This window comes from Denticeps clupeoides, chromosome 1 (assembly GCF_900700375.1).
Source record: "Denticeps clupeoides chromosome 1, fDenClu1.1, whole genome shotgun sequence".
NCBI classification, from domain to species: domain Eukaryota; kingdom Metazoa; phylum Chordata; class Actinopteri; order Clupeiformes; family Denticipitidae; genus Denticeps; species Denticeps clupeoides.
Window position 1 is genome coordinate 8806820 of NC_041707.1, and position 20263 is coordinate 8827082.

The 20263-nt window shown below is 42.8% G+C and overlaps 1 protein-coding gene and 1 long non-coding RNA gene across 2 annotated transcripts; both read left to right on the forward strand.

Moving 5' to 3' along the window:
* The first annotated feature begins 910 nt into the window (after positions 1–910).
* LOC114797749 (uncharacterized) lies at positions 911–7712 on the forward strand. Its single transcript, XR_003750979.1, has 4 exons — positions 911–1003; positions 5942–6041; positions 6950–7122; positions 7207–7712. It is a non-coding gene; the product is annotated as an uncharacterized LOC114797749 (long non-coding RNA).
* A 6033-nt stretch (positions 7713–13745) lies between these two features.
* Positions 13746–19128, forward strand: LOC114764526 (14-3-3 protein beta/alpha-1-like). Its single transcript, XM_028954255.1, has 6 exons — positions 13746–13892; positions 14540–14972; positions 17386–17509; positions 18203–18366; positions 18542–18637; positions 18757–19128. The coding sequence occupies exons 2-6, from the start codon at positions 14679–14681 to the stop codon at positions 18805–18807; spliced, it is 729 nt and encodes a 242-aa protein (XP_028810088.1). The 5' UTR covers positions 13746–13892; positions 14540–14678; the 3' UTR covers positions 18808–19128.
* Positions 19129–20263: the final 1135 nt, after the last annotated feature.

Genomic DNA, 20263 nt, shown 5'->3' on the forward strand with positions numbered 1-20263 from the left:
GATTTCCTTCAATATAACAAAATATAGGTTCCTTGGAACATACGCCGCCATTGTAAATGATGTTGTTGGTTTTCAGTACGAGTAAGAATGGTGTAAATACATATTAAGGTTGAAGGAACCTGTGAGAACGTCCATGTTCACAGGTAAGTGTTTGTTGCTTTGGAATGTGATCAGACAGAACACACAGCATTCCACAAAGGTCACAAAGTCTCCTATGTTCTCACAGGTCTAAAAATAATTCTTCCAAGACATTTTGCAATTTAAATAAATTATTGCTTTTACATCTTTTTCAAGTTGTAGCAAAAAACCAAATGTGAAACAAAGCAATTACACAAGATGGGTTCCAGGTTTCTGGAAACTCTCACCTGATAAACAAATTTAGGAAATGAATCGATGGATAGAATAAAGATGTACCGGTCCTGAACATTTTCGGACACCAAAATCTTATAATATCGCCTACATATTTGTTACAGTTCTGCTGCTGCACCTCACTCAAATTTTGGAAGTTAACAAAACACGGCTTAACAGATTTTGCTCGAAGATAAACAGGAGTGGCACCGTCAACACCCACATTTGATACTTTTCTCAATCCTTTACTCCCGCCCTGAGAGATTATACATGCAAACAGGTACACACACAAACACGCACGCACACACATGCACACACACACACACAATGCACATATAGGCCAATGGCTAATTTTTTCATTTATTGGTCCGGATCATAAAAAGCCTGCGGCTTCCGGTATTTTGGATGAGGACACATGGTGATTCATGAAGGTTAAAGCGACGTAAACTTGCCAGGCAGGATGAGGATAGAATGTGTTCCTGTCTCTCACCTGGATAAGCCTCTTTTTCAGCCCAGTCAAGTTTTCGGGGGCTGTGATTTGTAAAAAAAAACACACACACACACAATACTCAACGCAATGGCATCAGTGCCTTAGCATGTTGCACAGTGCGACCTGAGAACAACTGCCATGAGTTGGTGGGATGTCTGGCGTACGGTATGATTTTTATCTTTTTTTTTGTTTTTTTGTGGCGAGCAGTCGCTGGCAATTTCAAGGGAGTAGAACGTTACACTCTAGAAAGCTGAATTTCAAGTATAGAAATGTATTTTAAAATTTGTATTAATTGAACCACATTAAAGGTGAGATGTAGACACGATGGTTACTTGGTGACTGACAGCAGGTGCAAAGTTAAATGTACAGAAGAGAGTAACAGGTAAGACAACTTTTATTTGCCCTGTTGATCTTCATGTGGAAATCCACCCTACCATCGGTAACCTTGGTCAACTGGGACATTTATGCAAAAAAAAAATAATTATTACGGACATTCGCTACAACTTGCAGTCAAGTAAAGAGGTAGTTGTTTGAATTCGCTCTTTTCTTGTCGCCATGAAACACAACACCCAAGACCACATCTTCATGTACACTTGCAAATCAAGAGCTTGAACTTGAATCTGCGGGTTTGGTGGGTAACCACACCAAATGAGAAGGGCTGGGTTTGCTCATTTGAGGAGGAGCGCTGCGTCAGTTGATCAGCAGCCTTTAATCCCCCTAAATCGTCCGGAGCCACCCCATATTCTGAGGGTGTGAGTTTGAAGAAAACGCGGAGAACTCTTGATCTGGCCAGAAAGGCAGGGCAGGTCGCGACAGGCAGCAGTTTCACTTGTCCCTCTGCCAAATAGACGAGTCAATTACAGGTTACCGGAGTGGCAATACTCACACAAACGACACTGCGAAGTGTAAATGTCTCCTTTTCCCATCTGGGATTAGATCATCTAATAAGAGCAGGTACACTTTCAAAGAAAGTCATGAATGTTGAATTATAATGTGTATGGAGTACGTTACCCATCAAAACCAATAATTACATTCCTGTCACATTTCTGTGACAATTCTACAGCACTGATGCCACATTGTAAGACATGCATTAGTCTAGCAGAAACATGTAATTTTTCTTAGTATGGGGGTTAATATTCATCAGCAGCTTGCGTTCTGAAGAACTTATTGGCACAGTAAAAATATGGCTGAGATCCGTGCTGAGCGTGGTTCAGTCCAAAAACGATCTTCATTCTGCTTAAAGCAAGATGTCAAACTGAAGAAAAAACACAAGTTTCACTTGACTGCATGCCAAGACTTACACCCTGAGGGAGGAATGCAGATGCTAGCATGTAGCTATGAGTGCAATGATGAGTGCAATCAAAAGCCCTCACCATTAAAGTGAAGTGACCGTCATTGTGAAACACTGCAGCACAGCACACGGTGTTCACAACAAAATGTGTCCTCTGCTTTTAACCATCACCCTTGGTGAGCAGTGGGCAGCCATGACAGGTGCCCGGGGAGCAGTGTGTGGGGACCGTGCTTTGCTCATTGCCACCTCAACGTTTTGGGATTCGAGTGTGGATTTGTTTCTTTACCCACTAGGCCACAACTTCCAGAATGATCACAATGCCACTTCACTTTGTTCAATACTGGTGAGTGCATGACACATCAAACATTAACATGTATTCTTTGCAACATTTCTGTGAATATACATTAGGCAGAGGAGTCAAAAATCGGGTTTATACGAACCTTTCCAATCAGAAGCGAGTGCCACTTCATTGGTAAGCATTGGTGTGGTCACTAGTTCTTACTCTGTGCCACAAAAACTTCATAACTAGGCACTGCTCACAGTCTAACGCGATGTTCATTGTGTAGGAATTTTAAACTACACAACATAGGGGGCAGTATTTCACCAGAAATCTAGGGCATACGACTCTTATCATCAGAATCAGAATCGTATTTATTGGCCAAGTAAGTGCAAGCACATACAAGGAATTTGATTCCGGTAGATGGTGTCTCTCAAGTACAGAGTAGAAAAACAACAACAACAATAACAACAAACAACAACGATGTGCAAGGGCGTGTATAAGTGTTATTTTACAAGTTGTGGATTTGTTTGTGCTGTTTATAAATAACTATATCTACTGAAATAAATAGGCAAAAAACTAAATCCTATATACAAAGTGTACATAAAGTGTGGTGTGCAATGATGTTAATGTTAATCATTAAAACATGTTAATGCACCTCAGTCTTGGGTTGAGGGGGGTGATGTTCATTTGGTGGTCAAAAAACTTACTCAAAAAATTACTCAAAATTGAATTTTCTGGTAAAAGTGATCAATGGAATATAGTATATTGTAGACCAAGACTTATTAGAGAATTAAATAAAAAAATGACACAGCTTCAGAGACTCAGAAGGCACAGAACTGCTAATAAACTGTTGAAAAAAAAATGCATTGCAACAGGTTGGAGCAACAACCATGTGAGTCATGTGAGTTATGACTCAAGCTCTACTACATCGAGGCATCTTCTAGAATTTCTTCTCTGGGCCTGTTTTTCTTTCACACGTGATGTAAGCAATTCTCTGCAAAAAGTTCTCAGCCCTTGCCTGCTGACTAGAGGCGTCCTTAAATGCCTTTTGCTGATATGTCTATGAAATGGATGGAGCTAGTCATCATGTAGCTCCTCCCCTCCAACAGCCTAAACAGGAAAGCACACACACGCACAATCCTGCACACACACACACACACACACACACACACACACAGTCACCGAACCGAACACATCAACTCAACACTATGGGCCTAGGCATGTAACAGTGCATAAAATGAGGAATGTACAAGACTTTGTTCTCTGAAAGGTCTTGTTCCATCAAAACGCTGCTTCCAAATTGGTTCTGAATCTGTTATCTGCAGTTTTAGAGCTGACACTGACACCAGGATTGGAACAAACAGGAGAATAATAACATATTGTTTTACAAATATGGTGTAGTGGAATATAGTGTCACTACTTGCACACATAGTTTTAAACCAATTTAAAGCTCAATGCACTTTTATTAACTTTTATTAAAAATGCATTTAACCATTATTTTATTAAAAATAGTTGGTTCCTAATATTACAAATAGTGGTGAGATTAATTGCCCATGAAGCTTTAAGGTATGACCAACATGACATATCACCATGCTGAAGATTAAAAAATTAAATATAAAAAAATTTATACACAGTATATTTAAAATATTTGTAACATAAAAATTGCCCATGAAGCTTTAAGGTATGACCAACATGACATATCACCATGCTGAAGATAAAACAATGTATATAAAAAAATACATACACAGTATATTTCAAATATTGCTAACATTAAAATTGCTTATGAAGCTTTAAGGCATGGCCAGCATAACATATTTAACACCATGGTGCAGATGCACCAGATGCACAGCTATATAAATGAATGAAAAAGTATAGAATAAAATCTAGTTTGGCTCATCTATTTGTTATTTTCCAAAAAAAATTGGCAGGAATTACAGCAAACACAAGCTATACATCCCTTAACTTTCACAAACATACATTTCCCAAAATAACATTATTTGTGGGCATTCACATATGCGGCAAAATAAAGTGGGGGAGTGGTGGCCTAGTGGTTAAGAAAGCAGTCCCGTAATCAGAAGGCTCAAATTCCAAACTGCCAAGGTGCCACTGAGCAAAGCACTGTCCCCACACACTGCTCCCCATCGCTGCCCACTGCTCACTAAGGGTGATGGGTGATTCGTTGTGTGTGCTGTGCTGCAGTTTTTCACTTTCACTTTTCTTTTTTAAAGATGCTTTTTGTAATTTGCATTTGAAACAGGAGTCTCGAATGTTTGGATTAAAGTAGTGCAGCTTTGCTTGGGTAATGTCGTCTACTCAACCACTTATATTGAGGTCATTTTGTGGTTAATGGTCTGGGTTTGTACTACTGCACACGTTTCTTCTGTTATAGACTTGTAAAATGTTGTGCGTTGATTCCACAAACAGGTCATACCATAAAGAAACCTGCCCTCTAGAGTGTAAAAAGTTTAGTGTAAGTTTTTTAATAGTAGATAGAGGGGGGAGTGTCAGGTTACCACATTGGCTGCATGAGATAAAGCTGTTCCTGCAGCTTAAGTGGAAAGCAGTATGCCACTCCTGAGCGGCCAGCAGGTGGAGAAAGAAGACAAATTTATCCAGCCTGGTGTGCTGAGTGATGCTTTCAAGCCAAGTTGTGGATATGAAACATTTTTCTGATGAATCCAAATGACGTGGGCATGTATGCTGAACACATCAAGGCATTAGAGTGAAAAGCTTTGTTCAATAAGTTGTATGTTTGTGCAAAGCAATTTTGCATGTCAAGGCATATTATCCCTGATCCTGAATTTTAGTTGTGGAGACAGAACAGCAATCATACAAAATGGCTTCCATCCCTCTATCCAAAGACATGCAAACTGCATAGATTGTCAATACTAAATCATTGATCTGCATGTATTTGAGCTGACTTTGTAAAGGACTGAAGTAGGGATCCACACCTTTAGCCATTATGACCGGCTCCAGTTTTCCAGCAGCCTTCATCAACAGCACATGAACGAAACTTCATTCCCAAACTGATTCTGACTTCAGTCAGTGAAGGTTGCCACAACTTGTCTGTTTGTTCTCCCTCACAAAAGCATGCAAATGTGTGTCAGTAAAGCCCTTGTCTATGTAAATCACTAACAACCGCTAACTTATCCCCATGTATATCAGAGCAGCTTTTTCCAGTGGTTGGTTCCTTTTCACAACCTTGTTGTTTCGCCGTTTGATGGTCAACACATCTGATTGGTTGTGGCTTGGTTAATATTTGACCAAACTTATGTCCCTACGGTACTTCCTCTATTGCAAACGAGGAATCCTCTCATGTATTTGTCCCTATGTCTATTCATGCGCTACAAATTGCACTCCAAGCAGCAGAATAGCCCACAATTTATTGCACATTTGCAAAGAAAGACGTTACATTGCCTGTCGGTTGTAGATCTTTACGCATTATATTTATGTTGTCCTATGTCATTGCAGGTTCTTATTATCATGTCAGAAAATAACAACTTCTTCATTGTAACATTTGCCTTTTTTTTAGAATTCTGACCTCAGGCTAAATTCCTCTCTTGAGAAGAATTCTCAAGAACTCGAGGTTGGACGGGCCTGCTGGGAGATTTGTTGGGCGTGGCTGTGGCCGGGTAAGTCATGGGTGAGGCTGGTTCACTGGCTATGCAGTGCAGAAGACACTGGTTAATTTCGGGCCAGTGCCACACGGTGGGAAGAAGAATGGCCCACGAAGTAAAGCCAGCAGTTCAGAGCAAACGCATTTTACCTACACCGTCTCCTGTGTTCCAGGCGGCGGTGAAACATATTTTTTAAGCCTACACCTTTCTCAGGGCTTGAGCACAGGGAGCCGACAACAACAGGATAGAACACAAAATATAAGTGCCCTTTGTGTTTTGCATTAATGTATGAATCACTTCTTGTGACATGATTCATTTGAAGCTAATGGACGTTAACCTTGTAATACAGGAAGCTTGTCACAGGAATAATGACTGAATCCCATACCGTGCATTTCCTGAGTAATTCCGAGAATAGGCTTCAGTCGAATTATGAATACATAAATTGTTTTTTCTTGTTCCAAGACCAGATTTATTGTAATCTCCATTCTAATAATAATAAAAAAACATATGCTATTCTAAAGATGCACACATACACGGCCAAATATAAAGTCTATAAAGATTTAAGGAGATTCTCTCCAACCCCACAATGCCCGAAATGCTTTTAAATGCCTGAGTTCCTACTCACGTTTAACTGCATCATGCTGGTAGTCATAGATACCGCTGCTCTCTGCTGATCACAGAGTGGCTGTTCGAAATGCATGTCAGTGGGATCCCCATGCTACACAGGAGGCTCAATTTATTACATGATTCCAACTAGAGAGCCCCCATCAGCTGGAATTCCAAATGAAAGGTGCTATTTACCCAAATTTCATTAGGCCGTATTGTTTTTACATTCATCTCTTCCCGCTCTGCCCCACCCTTCACAGGCTTCTGCTGCTCTCCAAAGATTGGCTGAGATAATCTCTGTGTGCTTCTTGTTTCAGGCTGGACACTGCCCAGTCTGCTGTCCGCTACAGTCTGTTTCACACAGGGTTTTCTGTGGAAGATATGACCTCATGGCCAACATGATTCACTCGAGGAAGTAGCTTCTTGAATGCAATGCTGGTGAGCCTGCATTCATCTTCACGACAACGAACTGAACAATTTTTTAGAAAAGGTGATTCTGTTTTACCTATTCATATTTTAAAGAATTGTTGAATAAGCAAGGAATATAACCAAATTTTAAAATGTCTTGTTTTAGTTATTGTTATGAATATGCAGGATACTACTTGGAGAATTGTGCAAATTCAGAATCCCAGGAAAAGGAAAAGCCATCACCAGCTAAACTCTTGTGTGCACAGCAGCATCTACAGAGATTAAAACCAGGCAGAAGATCACCATATCTCCCCCACATGAAATGCGTCAGAATAACAAAAGCAGGCGTAGGCTGACCAGCATGAATTCTAGCTGTTTTGCCCACAACCAAGGAGAGAAACAGAGAGGACAACAAAGGAGTGCGCTTTGAATGCTAAGAAAATGCGAGATTCAAAGGGAAGAAATGCCAGCGATTCATCAAAATGCGTGCAGAAAAAAAAAAAATCCCTTTTTCCCATTTCTGGAGCAGGAAGGGAGGGGTTCCCCCCAGGCGGCCCAGTGCGGCAGACAGCTGTGAAGAAGCAACAGACTCTCTATAAGCTCAACACTGGGCTGAGCCGCCCTGCCCTGGAGCTCACGGGAAGCCCAGACAGACACCACAGTGAAACCACCCGCAGTACCAGTTGTGCGCCATTGTACACAGCATTGTGACGCACATCAAATTTATTTGGTGGAAAAATGTTATTGTTTTTAAATAAATAAATTAGTCGTCAGATATTCGTTGGTCTTTTTATTAGACCATGCAGAGCTTTTGTAATTGCATTAAATGACTAAAGTCATTAAGATCGAACCTTACTGTTTTTCAGCTGTATTGTGGACGTACTTCTTCAGCAGTAAGGCAGTAGAATTATGAGGAGTTATGGGAGTTGTGTGGAGATTTTAGGATGTTCCGCACTCACGCCAGTTGAACTATCGGCTCACAGGAAACATTTGCCAGTTAAAGGACCTGAAACATGTTCAAGGTTTGGAATCAGAACCACACGTCACACAGTTACCACACATGTGAGTCACATGAACCCTCACCCTTACTGATCTTCACCAGTCAGTATAATTAAACCACTCATCGCACCGATAATTAAAACCAGTACTGACCAGCTCTTTTGGCCCAACGTTAATGAGCTTTTTAGCTTTTTAAGCTAATTAACTTTATGCTAGGGTCTTGTTCAGGGAGCTCATGCAGGGTTTGCTCGGTCCGCTTTTTATTAGAAAGCCAGTGCATGGTTACAACATGGTTTCAAAGCCACGATGACGATGAGACTAGTATAGTATAAATAATGACATCATAACTTTCAACTCTTCTACAATGTTTGGTCTGAAGACACTAATAATAGGGTTTGTTTGAGAATTTGGGTGGAGATTAAGGGAAGGGTGTGTTTTGGAGGTTTGTGGTTGCCTTTTTGGTTGGGATGGGGATAGAGTATGCATATGTTTCCATGGCAGCTACAGGTAGCCGTAGAAATAGTTGTAAAATGGAAATGCATCGCCGCCACACCTTGCGACCTCCAGGCCATAAAACTGCAGAAGCATGTTGCTTGCATAGCGTCCAGCACCGGGGAATTTCTTCTTGCCTGTTTTCCCTCAGTTTAGTGAAATTAAAACAGCTTTTGTGGAAAACGTTATTTAGTTTTATGTTGCATTAAGCAGATGTTGCTTATGATGCTGATGATGCACCATTTAATAAAGTTGTGAATTTAGGCTATGAGTTTGTACAGTATGATCGCGTGGGTTTCTTCCAGGATCTCCGGTTTCCTCCCGCTGCCCAAAGTCTTGCAGACTAGGTGGAGTGGTGTTAGGTGTGAACACCTGGTTTGACCAACGTTATGGTGGGCTTGCATCCTGCCCTGGGACCATGCCCCAGGTGCAGGCATCTACAACCTTGAAATGGATTAAGCAGTTTTGGATGGAGAGTGAGTTCGTTTAGCTGATTTGAATGCATAGTGGTTGCTTTGTCACTGCCACATTTTTCCGCTGCGTTCCATTACAAGAAACTCAACTGTCCCTTGTACAATTCAAGGTTAAAGTGTGCAGGAATACACTTCCGCTTTTACGTAATTCCAACCCTTGACCATCGCCTCCTCCCCTCCTCGCCGAAGTCAGGGCCGAGAGTAAGAGTAAATTGAGTGGGAATAAGAGAGAGGGGAGAAAAAGACAGTGAGAGAGTGAAAAGTGCTTCAACCCACACACAAAGCAGTAATGAAGTCAAATCCACCGCATGTGGTAGGAGGACGCCTACGTCTTGCGTAAGAGCTTTCCTCCTCCACACGGCTGGTTTGTGCTTATACTGTACATTCTCTTAAAGGCATGAGGTACAATGGGTGTTTGCTGAGCATGGGACTATGGGTATTGTGCTTGCAAAAATGACACCCACTTTTTGAATGTGTAAATATTACACACCGGTTTTTAAGCATCGGCTGGTGATAAATTAATAGTTTCACGTGATTAATTCTCATAAAACCTGAACTCCCCACAGAAATTCGTTTAAGTCTTGCAAGAAAATGCGAGTCTTATGGCTGCAAGAAAATGGGAATGGCCCATATCTTAAACGACCACTGCTGCTTGGACCCACAAACTGAGTTGTGGGACGCAGGGCGGTGATGCTGGTGAGGGAGGGAGGCCGTCTGGTCAATCCAGCCCACAGTGAAAGCAGTAAAATGATGAGACATTATACACGGCACAATGCAAGACAAATGAAAATTGACATGGGAAAAAATTTGTGGACCTCTCCACAATACTGAGGATTTTCTGCCAGCCAAGTTTTTCCTTCTATTTATTCAATTTTCTTCTTCTATTCTTTTTCTGTCAGCCAGGTAGAAAGGCAGATGCGGGACCGATGCAGGGCGCTTTTTACGGCTGCTGAAATGCTCTTTGGGCCATAATAAAAATTTAGAGTTGATGTGGAATGGGGCTTGGGGCACACAAGACAGAGACGAATGGTGTAAGAAGGAAGTGTGCGGGTTTCTTGGCATGAATATGAAAACAGCACACAAAAAAAAGTAGCTGGTTTTTTCCAAAACAACTCAGTGTGATTTTACTGATACATAAAGGATACTGTTGGCAAAACAACAAGTTCTTTCCTCCATTTCTTATTCATTTATGTCCAGTACAGACCCTCAGTCACAGTCTAGTGGTGGTGCCATCAGGCATGATTCAGATGGACTGGCAGGCATGACGCACATCGCCGGAGTGAGAGATGAATCCTCGTCTCCACAGAGCAGCTTTCAGAAAACCAGACAGCACAGAGTGAGAATTTTACCCATTATTTCCAAATTAAAGCACTAATGGCACGTCCTCAAGGAAATCCCAATTGCAGGGCGTTTCTTCTGAGGCCAATAGGTGAACCATTTAATGTGTTACACGTTCATCCATGAGGTTCTGGCAATTAAACAATCAGCTGAAGAGGAAAAAAACAAAAGGCTTGCTTCCTGCAGTGCAAACCACACCACCCAATTATAATTATTTCCTTTTTAATATGAATATTCATTGACAATTGGATGCGTTCACTAGCATCAAAGGATTCTTCATGACTGTCAATTTTCAATACCGAAGCACTCTTATCCCAGCTTAGAGTTTATGACATTTTTACTTCCAGTACTCTGTTAAACTGCCTCCCGAGTGGGACCTGTGGGTTTGTGTGGGCTTGTTCTTCAACATGTCCATGCAGAGAGCATCACGCACACACACACACACACACACACACACACACACACACACACACTGACAGACATACCTTTCACAGAGCAGGATGCGTTATGCTGTATCAGAACTGAGCTGCAGAAATCGGTGTGATATATATATATATGTGTGATATATATATATATAACACAGACAAATCTCCAAGCTTTGTGCCTTAGTGAGTGAATTATTCATATAGACCTCATCCCCTTTTCAGCAGCTCTCCAGCAGCCCAGCATTTTGTACAAAAAAATCCTCCAGTATGTACCTCATACGGTCTGTTATTTATATTCGGATGTGATTTCACAGGGAAGAGCAGAGCGTCCGGCAGCTTAAGGGTGGCTCACAGAGGGTATGAGTTCAGCGCTGTGTAATTGCCCGTGATTACAGTGGTGAAAGGACTGAGAACCGGAGAGCGGGGGGCTAATTGCCTCCCCTACCAAAACTCCCACCCTGCCCGCCCCCTGCCACACACCTGTGCACGCACCAGCTCCGCAGAGACCGCCAACATCTCGCTCCATCTAATTGCATCTGTGTTATCGTGAGCCGCCTACTCTTGACCCGTCACTATGTGGAACTGCCGGTCGTTGTATTGATATGGAGCACCGTGCCTTTTATGGACTTGCCACTTCAATAATGATGTCACTATCACCATGGAGATTGTCCTTTGAGGTCTGTATTGTCTGTGCAACAGCCTGTTTGCATTAGGAGCTGATTAGGTTTAGGCTATGCTCAGATAAAGTGTTGTGCAAAATATTATGCGTGTCAGCCATGAGAAAACACCATTTCTGTAGACATTCAACACCAGCTGTAGACATTCTTGCGATGCTCAAATTTAAAACGGACAGAAAATCTCACAACAGCAACGGCCATGTGGCCGTGCTCGCTGGTCTCGTCTGCTCAGTCATTGTACTGATGCTATCTGTTGATCCCGCTGGGCAAACAGCGTGGGACCAGGCCATGCATGTCAAACAGAGAGCGTTCCCTCAGTCTGCTCCACGCCCCTGAGTCCCCATCTTCACTGCATTATTCATCAGCCTTCGCTCTGTTCAGAATAAAAAAAAAATTTAAAAATCAGCACACATAACCTACAAACGCGTAAAAATAAGCCGCCAGTCTGAGATGACGGATTGTAGCACAAATAAAAAAAAAAAAGCGATCACGTTTTAATTTGTAGAGGAGAATGGAGGCACTTTTTTCAGCACAGGGCTGTCCTCTACTTGACCTGGATAAAGCAGCTTAAGTGAGTCAACTTGTCATTCGGGTGGGTCTGGCTCTGAGTCACACCTGAGCATTGATGGGACCTTAGGGAAACATGACAAACTGACCTGTGATTCAAAGAGCAAAGCAACATGCAAATGCAAGGCCGAGCATGAAAATGCATCACGTGAGTATTTATAAGGCCTGCTCGATCTTTGCTTACTTCCTTAAATTCCTTAAAAAGTAGCAGACCATCAAATCAACCATCATCGCTCCATTCTGTCACACAGCTGAATTCATGGATTCCTTTGGAAAAATGCTGCATCTGGCACTAAGCAACATTTCCATCAGCATGTCGTGGCGTGCCAGAGCTGAGCAGTGTTCTGGTTGGCAGGTAAATTTTACTTTTTTTTTTTGCTCGCTGGCAGGGGTCGACCCACAGGCGGCTGACCAGTAGCCAGGTGGGTTGTGGGAATTGTGGGGCACTTACACACTGACGAATGGATATCATAATAATGGAACAAATTACACCGAAAATGTACGCTGCCAATTTTGATCGTTTTTAAATGAAAGAAGACCGGACCATGGGTCTTCCTACTGATAGGTTTTTGGTGTGGCTGCCATGATTGCCTTTGCATGTCGAGGCAAAGCTGTTGCTCTCCACATCTGCTGTCTACCCTGCCCAGTATCTACTACCTGGGCAACTGAACAAATACCTGACGGGACACCTGTACGTTAAGATTCGGATCACTTCCTAATATCAACACTGTATGTACATGATGAAGTAATTGTCATTGTGATACACGGCACTGCACATGGTGCACACAAAGAAATGTGTCCTCTGCATTCAACCCATCGCCCTTGGTGAGCAGTGGGCAGCCATGACAGGTGCCCGGGGACCAGTGTGTGGGCACAGAGCTTTGCTCAGAGGCGCCTTGGCGGATCAGGATTCGAACCGGCAACCTTCTGATTACGGGGCCGCTTCCATAACCGCTAGACCACCACTGCTGGGTAAAGTATTACAATTACAAGAAGCATGGACTGTCACATTGTGGAGGTAGGGTTCCCCTTTTTTATTTTAAGATTCAATATGTACATACACACAAACATACAAAAGGAGTGAGATACAAGGGAAACTATTGCACACATTTGTTTTTCAATATTATGAAATATTATGAAACAACATGACACTCATTGAATATTACGGAAATTGAAATTGGCCAACGAGTGTTAAGTGATGACTCACAACTTTCATCCTTAATCTCACCCAAATTACATTACATGAAAGAAAAGAAAGCAAAAGCACAGCAAAACTGACTGACTACAGACTAAATTCATTTAAGTGACCATCCAAATAGGGTGCTAGTAGCTTGATTATGAACCAAAAGACTGCAAAGTCCCCACTTACTACCACTCCAAGGGGGACTGTCCCTGTAACTACTGATTGTAAGTCACTCTTGATAAAGGTGTCAGCTAAATGCCTTGAATGCCAACGTAATTATTCAAATGCAAATCATACAATTACTTGCAATGTTATCCATACAGTATAACTCATGTAATTTAATTAAAAAGTTACTTTTACTTAGCTGTTTATGGTGTCGCGGGTGTTTAAGGTTAATTGTTTTGAGTTTAATGAGAAAATGTTAAGGGTACTAACTGGGAAAGAGCGGGCATCGCTTTGGTGACGTAATCGTCCCTTGCCGCACCCAGAGGAGACCCCGTGGCTCGAGTAGCAGCCTGGCGGCCAATCAAACTTGCCCTCCTCCGCCCGCCTCCTGCCCGCTGACGTGCCGGGAGAGCCAGTAAAATGGCGCCTTTTGTTCGGGGACGGGAGGAGGCGTGACACCTCCTCCGCCGCAAGGTAGGTTGCGTCCGTCGGATTCCAACGCGGATCAATCCGGAGGAGCAGGAGCCGACTCGGTAAGGCCGTGGCGCCGCTCGGTTGCGAGTCGAATTATTGCCTCGCTGAGCGGTTTACTCGCCGGCGCAGGCGGGCGAACGCGGGAATGCCGACTGTGGCGACGCTTGTTCCCGTCAAAACGCCGCCCGGCCGCCGCTTCGAACACGTTCTGTAGCCGCCGGATTTTCCGGAAGTAATTCCCCGTTCCTAGGTCGACAGAACTCGTCCGGCCGCGCCGCTCGGTGTCTCCCGTGAACTCGCCGCGCAGCGACACGTGATCCCCGTGGAAGGTTCGTGGCCGGTTTTAAACGAGCCTTGTCGCCGCCTGGCCGTGGCCTGCATTCTAAACCGGGTCGACTGAAAGAACCGCCACCGCCCATCGCCTCTTCGCCCATTTATTGCATCATTTTTATTATCCTCCCAGACGTTGCACGTTCAGGACACGTCGGTTTTAAAAACGTCGGGAATCGCGGCTCCTTCGCTTGGAAATCAGGGCGTCGTGGCCGCGCCGCACGTTTCCAGGTTACCCGGGAGAGGACGCGAGGTGCGCGGGGGAAAAGGGCGTTTAAGGCTCCGGCGGCGGTTCGCTGCACGGCCAGCTTCGAACTCGTTCGAATTGAACGTATCGACATTTTATTTTATTTTTTTTTCCCCCTCTTGTCCACAGATTTTTTTTTTCTTCCTCGTCCGGATTAGCAGCCAGGTTCGTGTTCGGCCCGCTCGCCGCGCCCACGCCTTTCCTGTGCCGCCATCAGCCCCGTTGACGTCGTTCCCGGCGAAGAGTTGCTGACGTCCGACCGGACAGCATGGACAAGACCGATCTGATCCAGAAGGCCAAGCTGGCGGAGCAGGCCGAGCGCTACGACGACATGGCCTCGTCGATGAAGGCGGTGACCGAGCAGGGGGGCGAGCTGTCCAACGAGGAGCGCAACCTGCTCTCCGTCGCCTACAAGAACGTGGTCGGCGCCCGGAGGTCGGCGTGGAGGGTCATCTCCAGCATCGAGCAGAAGACCGAGGGCAACGACAAGAAGCTGCAGATGGTCAAGGAATACCGGGAGAAGGTGGAGACCGAACTCCGGGAGATCTGCAATGAAGTGCTGGTAGGAATAAAACGTGACCGGCGCGTTCACGTGGTGCAAATATTCCCCATTAAACAGTCCTGCAGTCTCTTGACAACAGTGTAGTTCAGGTCAACACTGTTACATGCATATCATTTAAAAAAAATTCTTAAAGCTCCCCTGACATGAGAATTTTATTGCTTTTTATATAGATTGGCGGTCCTATATCTGATCTTTTTTTTTTTTTTTCCCAAAATTCTGCCGTGGTGCAGAATTACAGCCACTTTGATCCAGTCCCACGGTGAGATTTCCCCAGGACGCGCCATATCGGTGTCTGTGGCTTTAAATGCAAATGAGGAGGGAGGCGGTGCGAGCGGCCTATAGAACTGAGCGGGCGTTCGCGGAAATAACACTATGTTTGGTGCAAACAGGACGCCGTGTGTGCGTTTTCAGAAAAATAATGTAAATGACTCCGCTGGTTCATTGACGTTTGTGCTCTTTTTATTTATTTATTTATTTATTTATTTATTTATTTATTTGATTTTTACATCCAATCGTGGCGCAAATGCAATAAATCACGTGTTCTCAAACCATGTCGGAGTTAAGGGAGGGGAGGGAAATTCTTGGTCTGGACAATGCATGAGAAAGGGGAGGTAACCTTTCCCCTTATGGCGACAAAAGGGGACAAATTCCAGATCCGATTGTCAGAGCTGCCACTCTCTGAACGGCCGAAGCACTCTTTATACCTATCGCCAATTATACATTTTTATTATTATTTATTTATTTTAATCCACTGCAGGACCACAGACAGGCTAGGGGAACTCGTATTAGTGTTAAATAATCTCGCAACATGGAAGTTTTCATGGTAGCGGAGATTTTTAAAGAAGTCTCAGATTAACTCTTTAAATAATTTGATGCTCCCGTTTTCATTTTGTTGTGGGTGTTTGTTGAAAGATTGCAGTTTGAGCCCGGTCTTCCCTCCTAATTTGATCATGACCTCTTGCACCGACTGCCTGCACGTTCACAGAAGTCTTGTGGTTTTGAAAAGTTTCCTCTAGAACAGTTTTGTAGCGTTTTGTGTTGTAATCCTCCTCCATTACTGGCTTCCACCTTTCTCATGTTCCTATTGTGTACAACCGGGAGGTGAATCTTACTCTGTTCATGCCCAGGATTAGTGGGCTTCGGTAGTTCAGCTGTTGTGTAAATTCCCGGCATTTGACCTTTTGTGGACATTTAATTTGCAGCCAATTATATCCTGTCTACATCCGTTTGATGTAAAATTTGTTGTAGCTCGGCAAGAATGTCCGCACACTCCGTATACCAGGATTCCATTTATCATGCAAGATAAGTTTTTACTTTTGAAGTTGTAATAATTCGAGCAAAGAACATGAATTTGAGTCCAGTTATATTTGTCCCAATAAAGATTGGCACCGTATTTAGCCTTTGCGATGTTGCACATCCACAGATGTTGACGCCAAGTCAGTTAACGTACAAGGTCCATGTCAGTCTGTTTTATTCACCTCGTGAGGACTATTTTCCAGTGGGATCAGTTGTCGATCTACGAATATGAATTCATTTGATCAGTACTAAAAACACTTGTACAGTTAATATCTACGCTGCACTTAAATACACATCTGTGAATCTTTAACAATTTGAGTGTGCTGGTGTTCCACCAGTGGCCTAGACCATGCCGTGGACTCCTTTCGTGAAATATATATTGGGCAAGTTTAGTTGCTTTGTTGTAGGTTTTTAGACTCTGGCCTTCATCTGGTGTCTGCCGGATGTTGAACAGGAAGTGCCCCTGCGTTCTGTCTACGGACTACTTCAAATGAATGGAATTCGTAGGGGGCAGTTTGTGGACTCTGCTGCATGGCACGAGATGGGACCTGTCTGCTCCTGGCAGTCTGAACCTCTCAGCTGAGAGCTTTGGGTTCCTGTTAAACAGCTTTGCTTAATTTTTACTTTATTTTATTTTTTTTGTGCCAGGAGCACGTGCATGTGTAAGATGCACGTGCTCTTGATCACTTTCCTTCAGTATCCTTTAAGGATGCTTAGCTCTTCTTGGCCATGGTTTTTAAAAGGAATGCTAAGCTTTGCCTTTTTTCCCCTCTTCTCCACTTCATGTTCTTTTGAACTAATCTTCCTGTGGGTAAATTGCACAGAGGCTTTCTTTGAGAGACTGTACTTCCTGGATACCGCGTCATCATTATTAGGCCTCCACGTGTCGAGCAGCTCCATCGCTGTATATTTGCAGCACAAGTTTAAACTGATGTCAGTAGAGCAAGTTATTTTATTTTATTTAGGAAGGTTTGAAAGGACTTCTTAGGGAGGACTTTCTAATGTCCACTTGTTTGTGCATTAATGAATTCCCTTGAAGTCCCTTATTATACATGAATCAACCATTGGGGGGGGAATAATGAGCATGTCAAATTTTTTTTTTTGCTTTTTTCTGCAGGAGCTGCTGAGCAAATATTTAATCGAGAACTCGACGCAGGCTGAAAGCAAGGTCTTCTATCTCAAAATGAAGGGAGACTACTACAGATACCTGGCAGAAGTTGCTTCTGGAGATGACAAGAAAGGTAAGATCACCTCAACCCCCGCTGAGCTGAAACCTGGCTGCTTTCTTGCCGAACTGCAGTTGAGGCTGTGTGGCAAGAGCATACTTGACTGAACCAAGCCCAGTTATGTAATGCGCATGTCCCTACTTGTCTGGCTGGCCCGCTGTCTGTCAAGCCAAATTCTTTTTTTTTTTTTTTTTTTTTTTTTTTTTTTTGAGGGGGTGGCGAGTGAAGCTCTGCCTTGGAGGTGCCCCTGTGGCATTTTTCTATGGAAAAGTGCAGTTTCTATTTATTCAGTTTTTTTTTTTCCCCTGGCACAAAAAAAAATGGCTCACGCGGTGTCCAGGCCGGGCTGCGTTCACAATGGCGCTGCTATTCTGACCGACTGCGTTAACTGTGCAGCCGGAGCGGTCCATGACCTGGGGGGGAGGTGGGGTCTTGTATCCCTACACAGACTCTTGTGCCTTCATGTCATGCACTTTAAATTTAATGGTAAGAGCTGTAATGACATCAGCGGAAAGCAAAGAGCTCTATAAAAAGCTTTTGAGGTGTTCACTTTGGTGTGAAGTCATGTGGTTGTGACCATAGCTGTGCTGTGCTATGCGTTACACAGTGTCCTATGTACAAGGATATTTGCTAGCAAAATAAAACTGAACGCTGTGGTCTAATTAAACAAACATTTTTTTTTTGTCCCCCCCCCCTGCCCCTCTATAGCAACCATCGATAACTCTCAGGAAGCATATCAGCAAGCATTTGACATTAGCAAGAAGGATATGCAACCAACGCATCCCATTCGTCTGGGTCTGGCCCTCAACTTCTCAGTCTTCTACTATGAGATTCTGAACTCTCCAGACCAGGCCTGTACACTTGCTAAACAGGTGAGCTTTGCTCTTCTCACACCTTTCTGGAAAAAACACTTTCACAAGTGAACAGTGGCTATGACTAGGGTTGCACACATTCAGCAAAATTTGAATATTGTTAGGAGACTTAGACCGGTTCTGTTTAGTTCCGAAGAGTTTTGCTGAGTCTGACTTAGCCCATGTTCATCTGCAGGCATTTGACGAAGCAATTGCGGAGCTCGACACACTGAACGAAGAGTCATACAAAGACAGCACTCTCATCATGCAGCTTCTTAGAGACAATCTGACCGTAAGCCCTTAATTTTCTTAATTCTATTATTCCAGCGTCTGCTTTTATACCATTTAAGTTAATAATATTTATTTTGTGTATTGGTGGAAACACTTGCTAACTAAATTTCTGTTCTACAGTTATGGACCTCTGATACTACAGGTGAGGAAGGCGAGGGTGGCGAGAACTGAAAATGAAACTGGTTCATCTCCCTTCATGAGTAGGGGGAGGGGAAAGTACCTTCTTACATGTCTCCCATTCCTTACTGCTCCACATAAAATTCTTTTAGCAGAGAAAGCCCAACCTTAATGAAGAGAATTCCGATCACGTAGTCTACACTCCAAACCTAATGGACAAGGATCAGAGTGTCTAAAATCTCATCCCTTACCTCTTTAGACTTGCAGCATGAGTGCGTTCAGCTGTTGGAAAGTATGACTAGCAATGTTTTGTACTTGACATGAAATATAATAAATCTGTCACTTCTGTATGTTACAGAAGAGACTTGTCTAAAATCAAAGTCATTAATTGATTACCTGGCTGTTGAATGGTTTAAATGGAAGTTTTTCTTTTGTTTTTAACTGTACCTCAGCTTTTTATTTTATTTTTTTTCTCCTTCTCCTCCTCTTTACATGGTTAGCAGTGGCCAAAGTTAAAGTATATAGTGAGTGGGTTTCAGTTTCTGTAATCAGCAAATGGCAAAAGAGATTTTATTGTTGGGGGGGAAAAAATGTGAAATCTAGTTGCATCTTTATGCGCTTCGTCCAGATTATACTTTGTAAATGGATTGAATAAGAAGTCAGAATATGTTTGATGGTTTTAGACTGATTTCACTCTTCAGTATTTAATGAAGCCAAATGCAGTTACTGATCTTTTAAATCCTACAAAATCGGCCACAACTGGTATCACAGACACAATGTTCCATTTTATTTCTTTAGCCTTTCATGCAAAAGGCTCCATTTGACTCGTGCAAGATTCACATGGCATATTGTAACCAAAAATTAAACTACTACTTTTCTCATGCTTGGGAACAAAGACTGAAGGCCCAGAGTCAACTCTAGCAGTATCTTTAATTGCAGGTTTATGCATATACAGAAGTTTCTTCCCTCCACGGGTTTGTAAGCAATTTGGACCACTATTGTGTGTTTAGATTTATTATTTTTTATTTTTTTTTTTTTTCAGTTTTGTCCCCATAAACATTGTGCAAGTGTCTAATGCCCTGCCTATCACTTATGTAACATGAATAAAGATGACATTTTATAAACAAAATTGGTTATTTTATCAGTGCTTGAGTTATGATTTTTAATTCTCAGGGTGTTTTTAACTACAGCAATTTATTATGAGCAGTTTTATTTGAAAAACTTGATTCTGTATGTGTCTATTAAATAATGAGTGGATTAACAGATGCTGTTCAGAAAAAGGTAAGCCTTTCATGTAAGCTTCAATCAGGTCTGCTTAATGTTGCCTTGGGCCTCCTACTGAAGAGAATTTGCTGGTTTTTAGGCTCAGATTAAATTATGGAAATGAAATATCTGTGGGGGAAACTCATTTATTCGTTACCCCCAAAATATTACGATCTGATCATCTAAACCTCAAAAATACTTCAGCATGTCCTGGGTTCTATGCGTGCTTCCGACAAGAACAATTGTC

Coding starts and splice junctions, on each gene's coding strand:
- LOC114764526 (XM_028954255.1), top strand. CDS start 14,679: ATGGACAAGACCGATCTGATCCAGAAGGCCAAGCTGGCGGAGCAGGCC. Junction 17,510..18,202: donor TTCTGGAGATGACAAGAAAG/GTAAGATCACCT, acceptor GCCCCTCTATAG/CAACCATCGATAACTCTCAG. Junction 18,367..18,541: donor CCTGTACACTTGCTAAACAG/GTGAGCTTTGCT, acceptor GTTCATCTGCAG/GCATTTGACGAAGCAATTGC.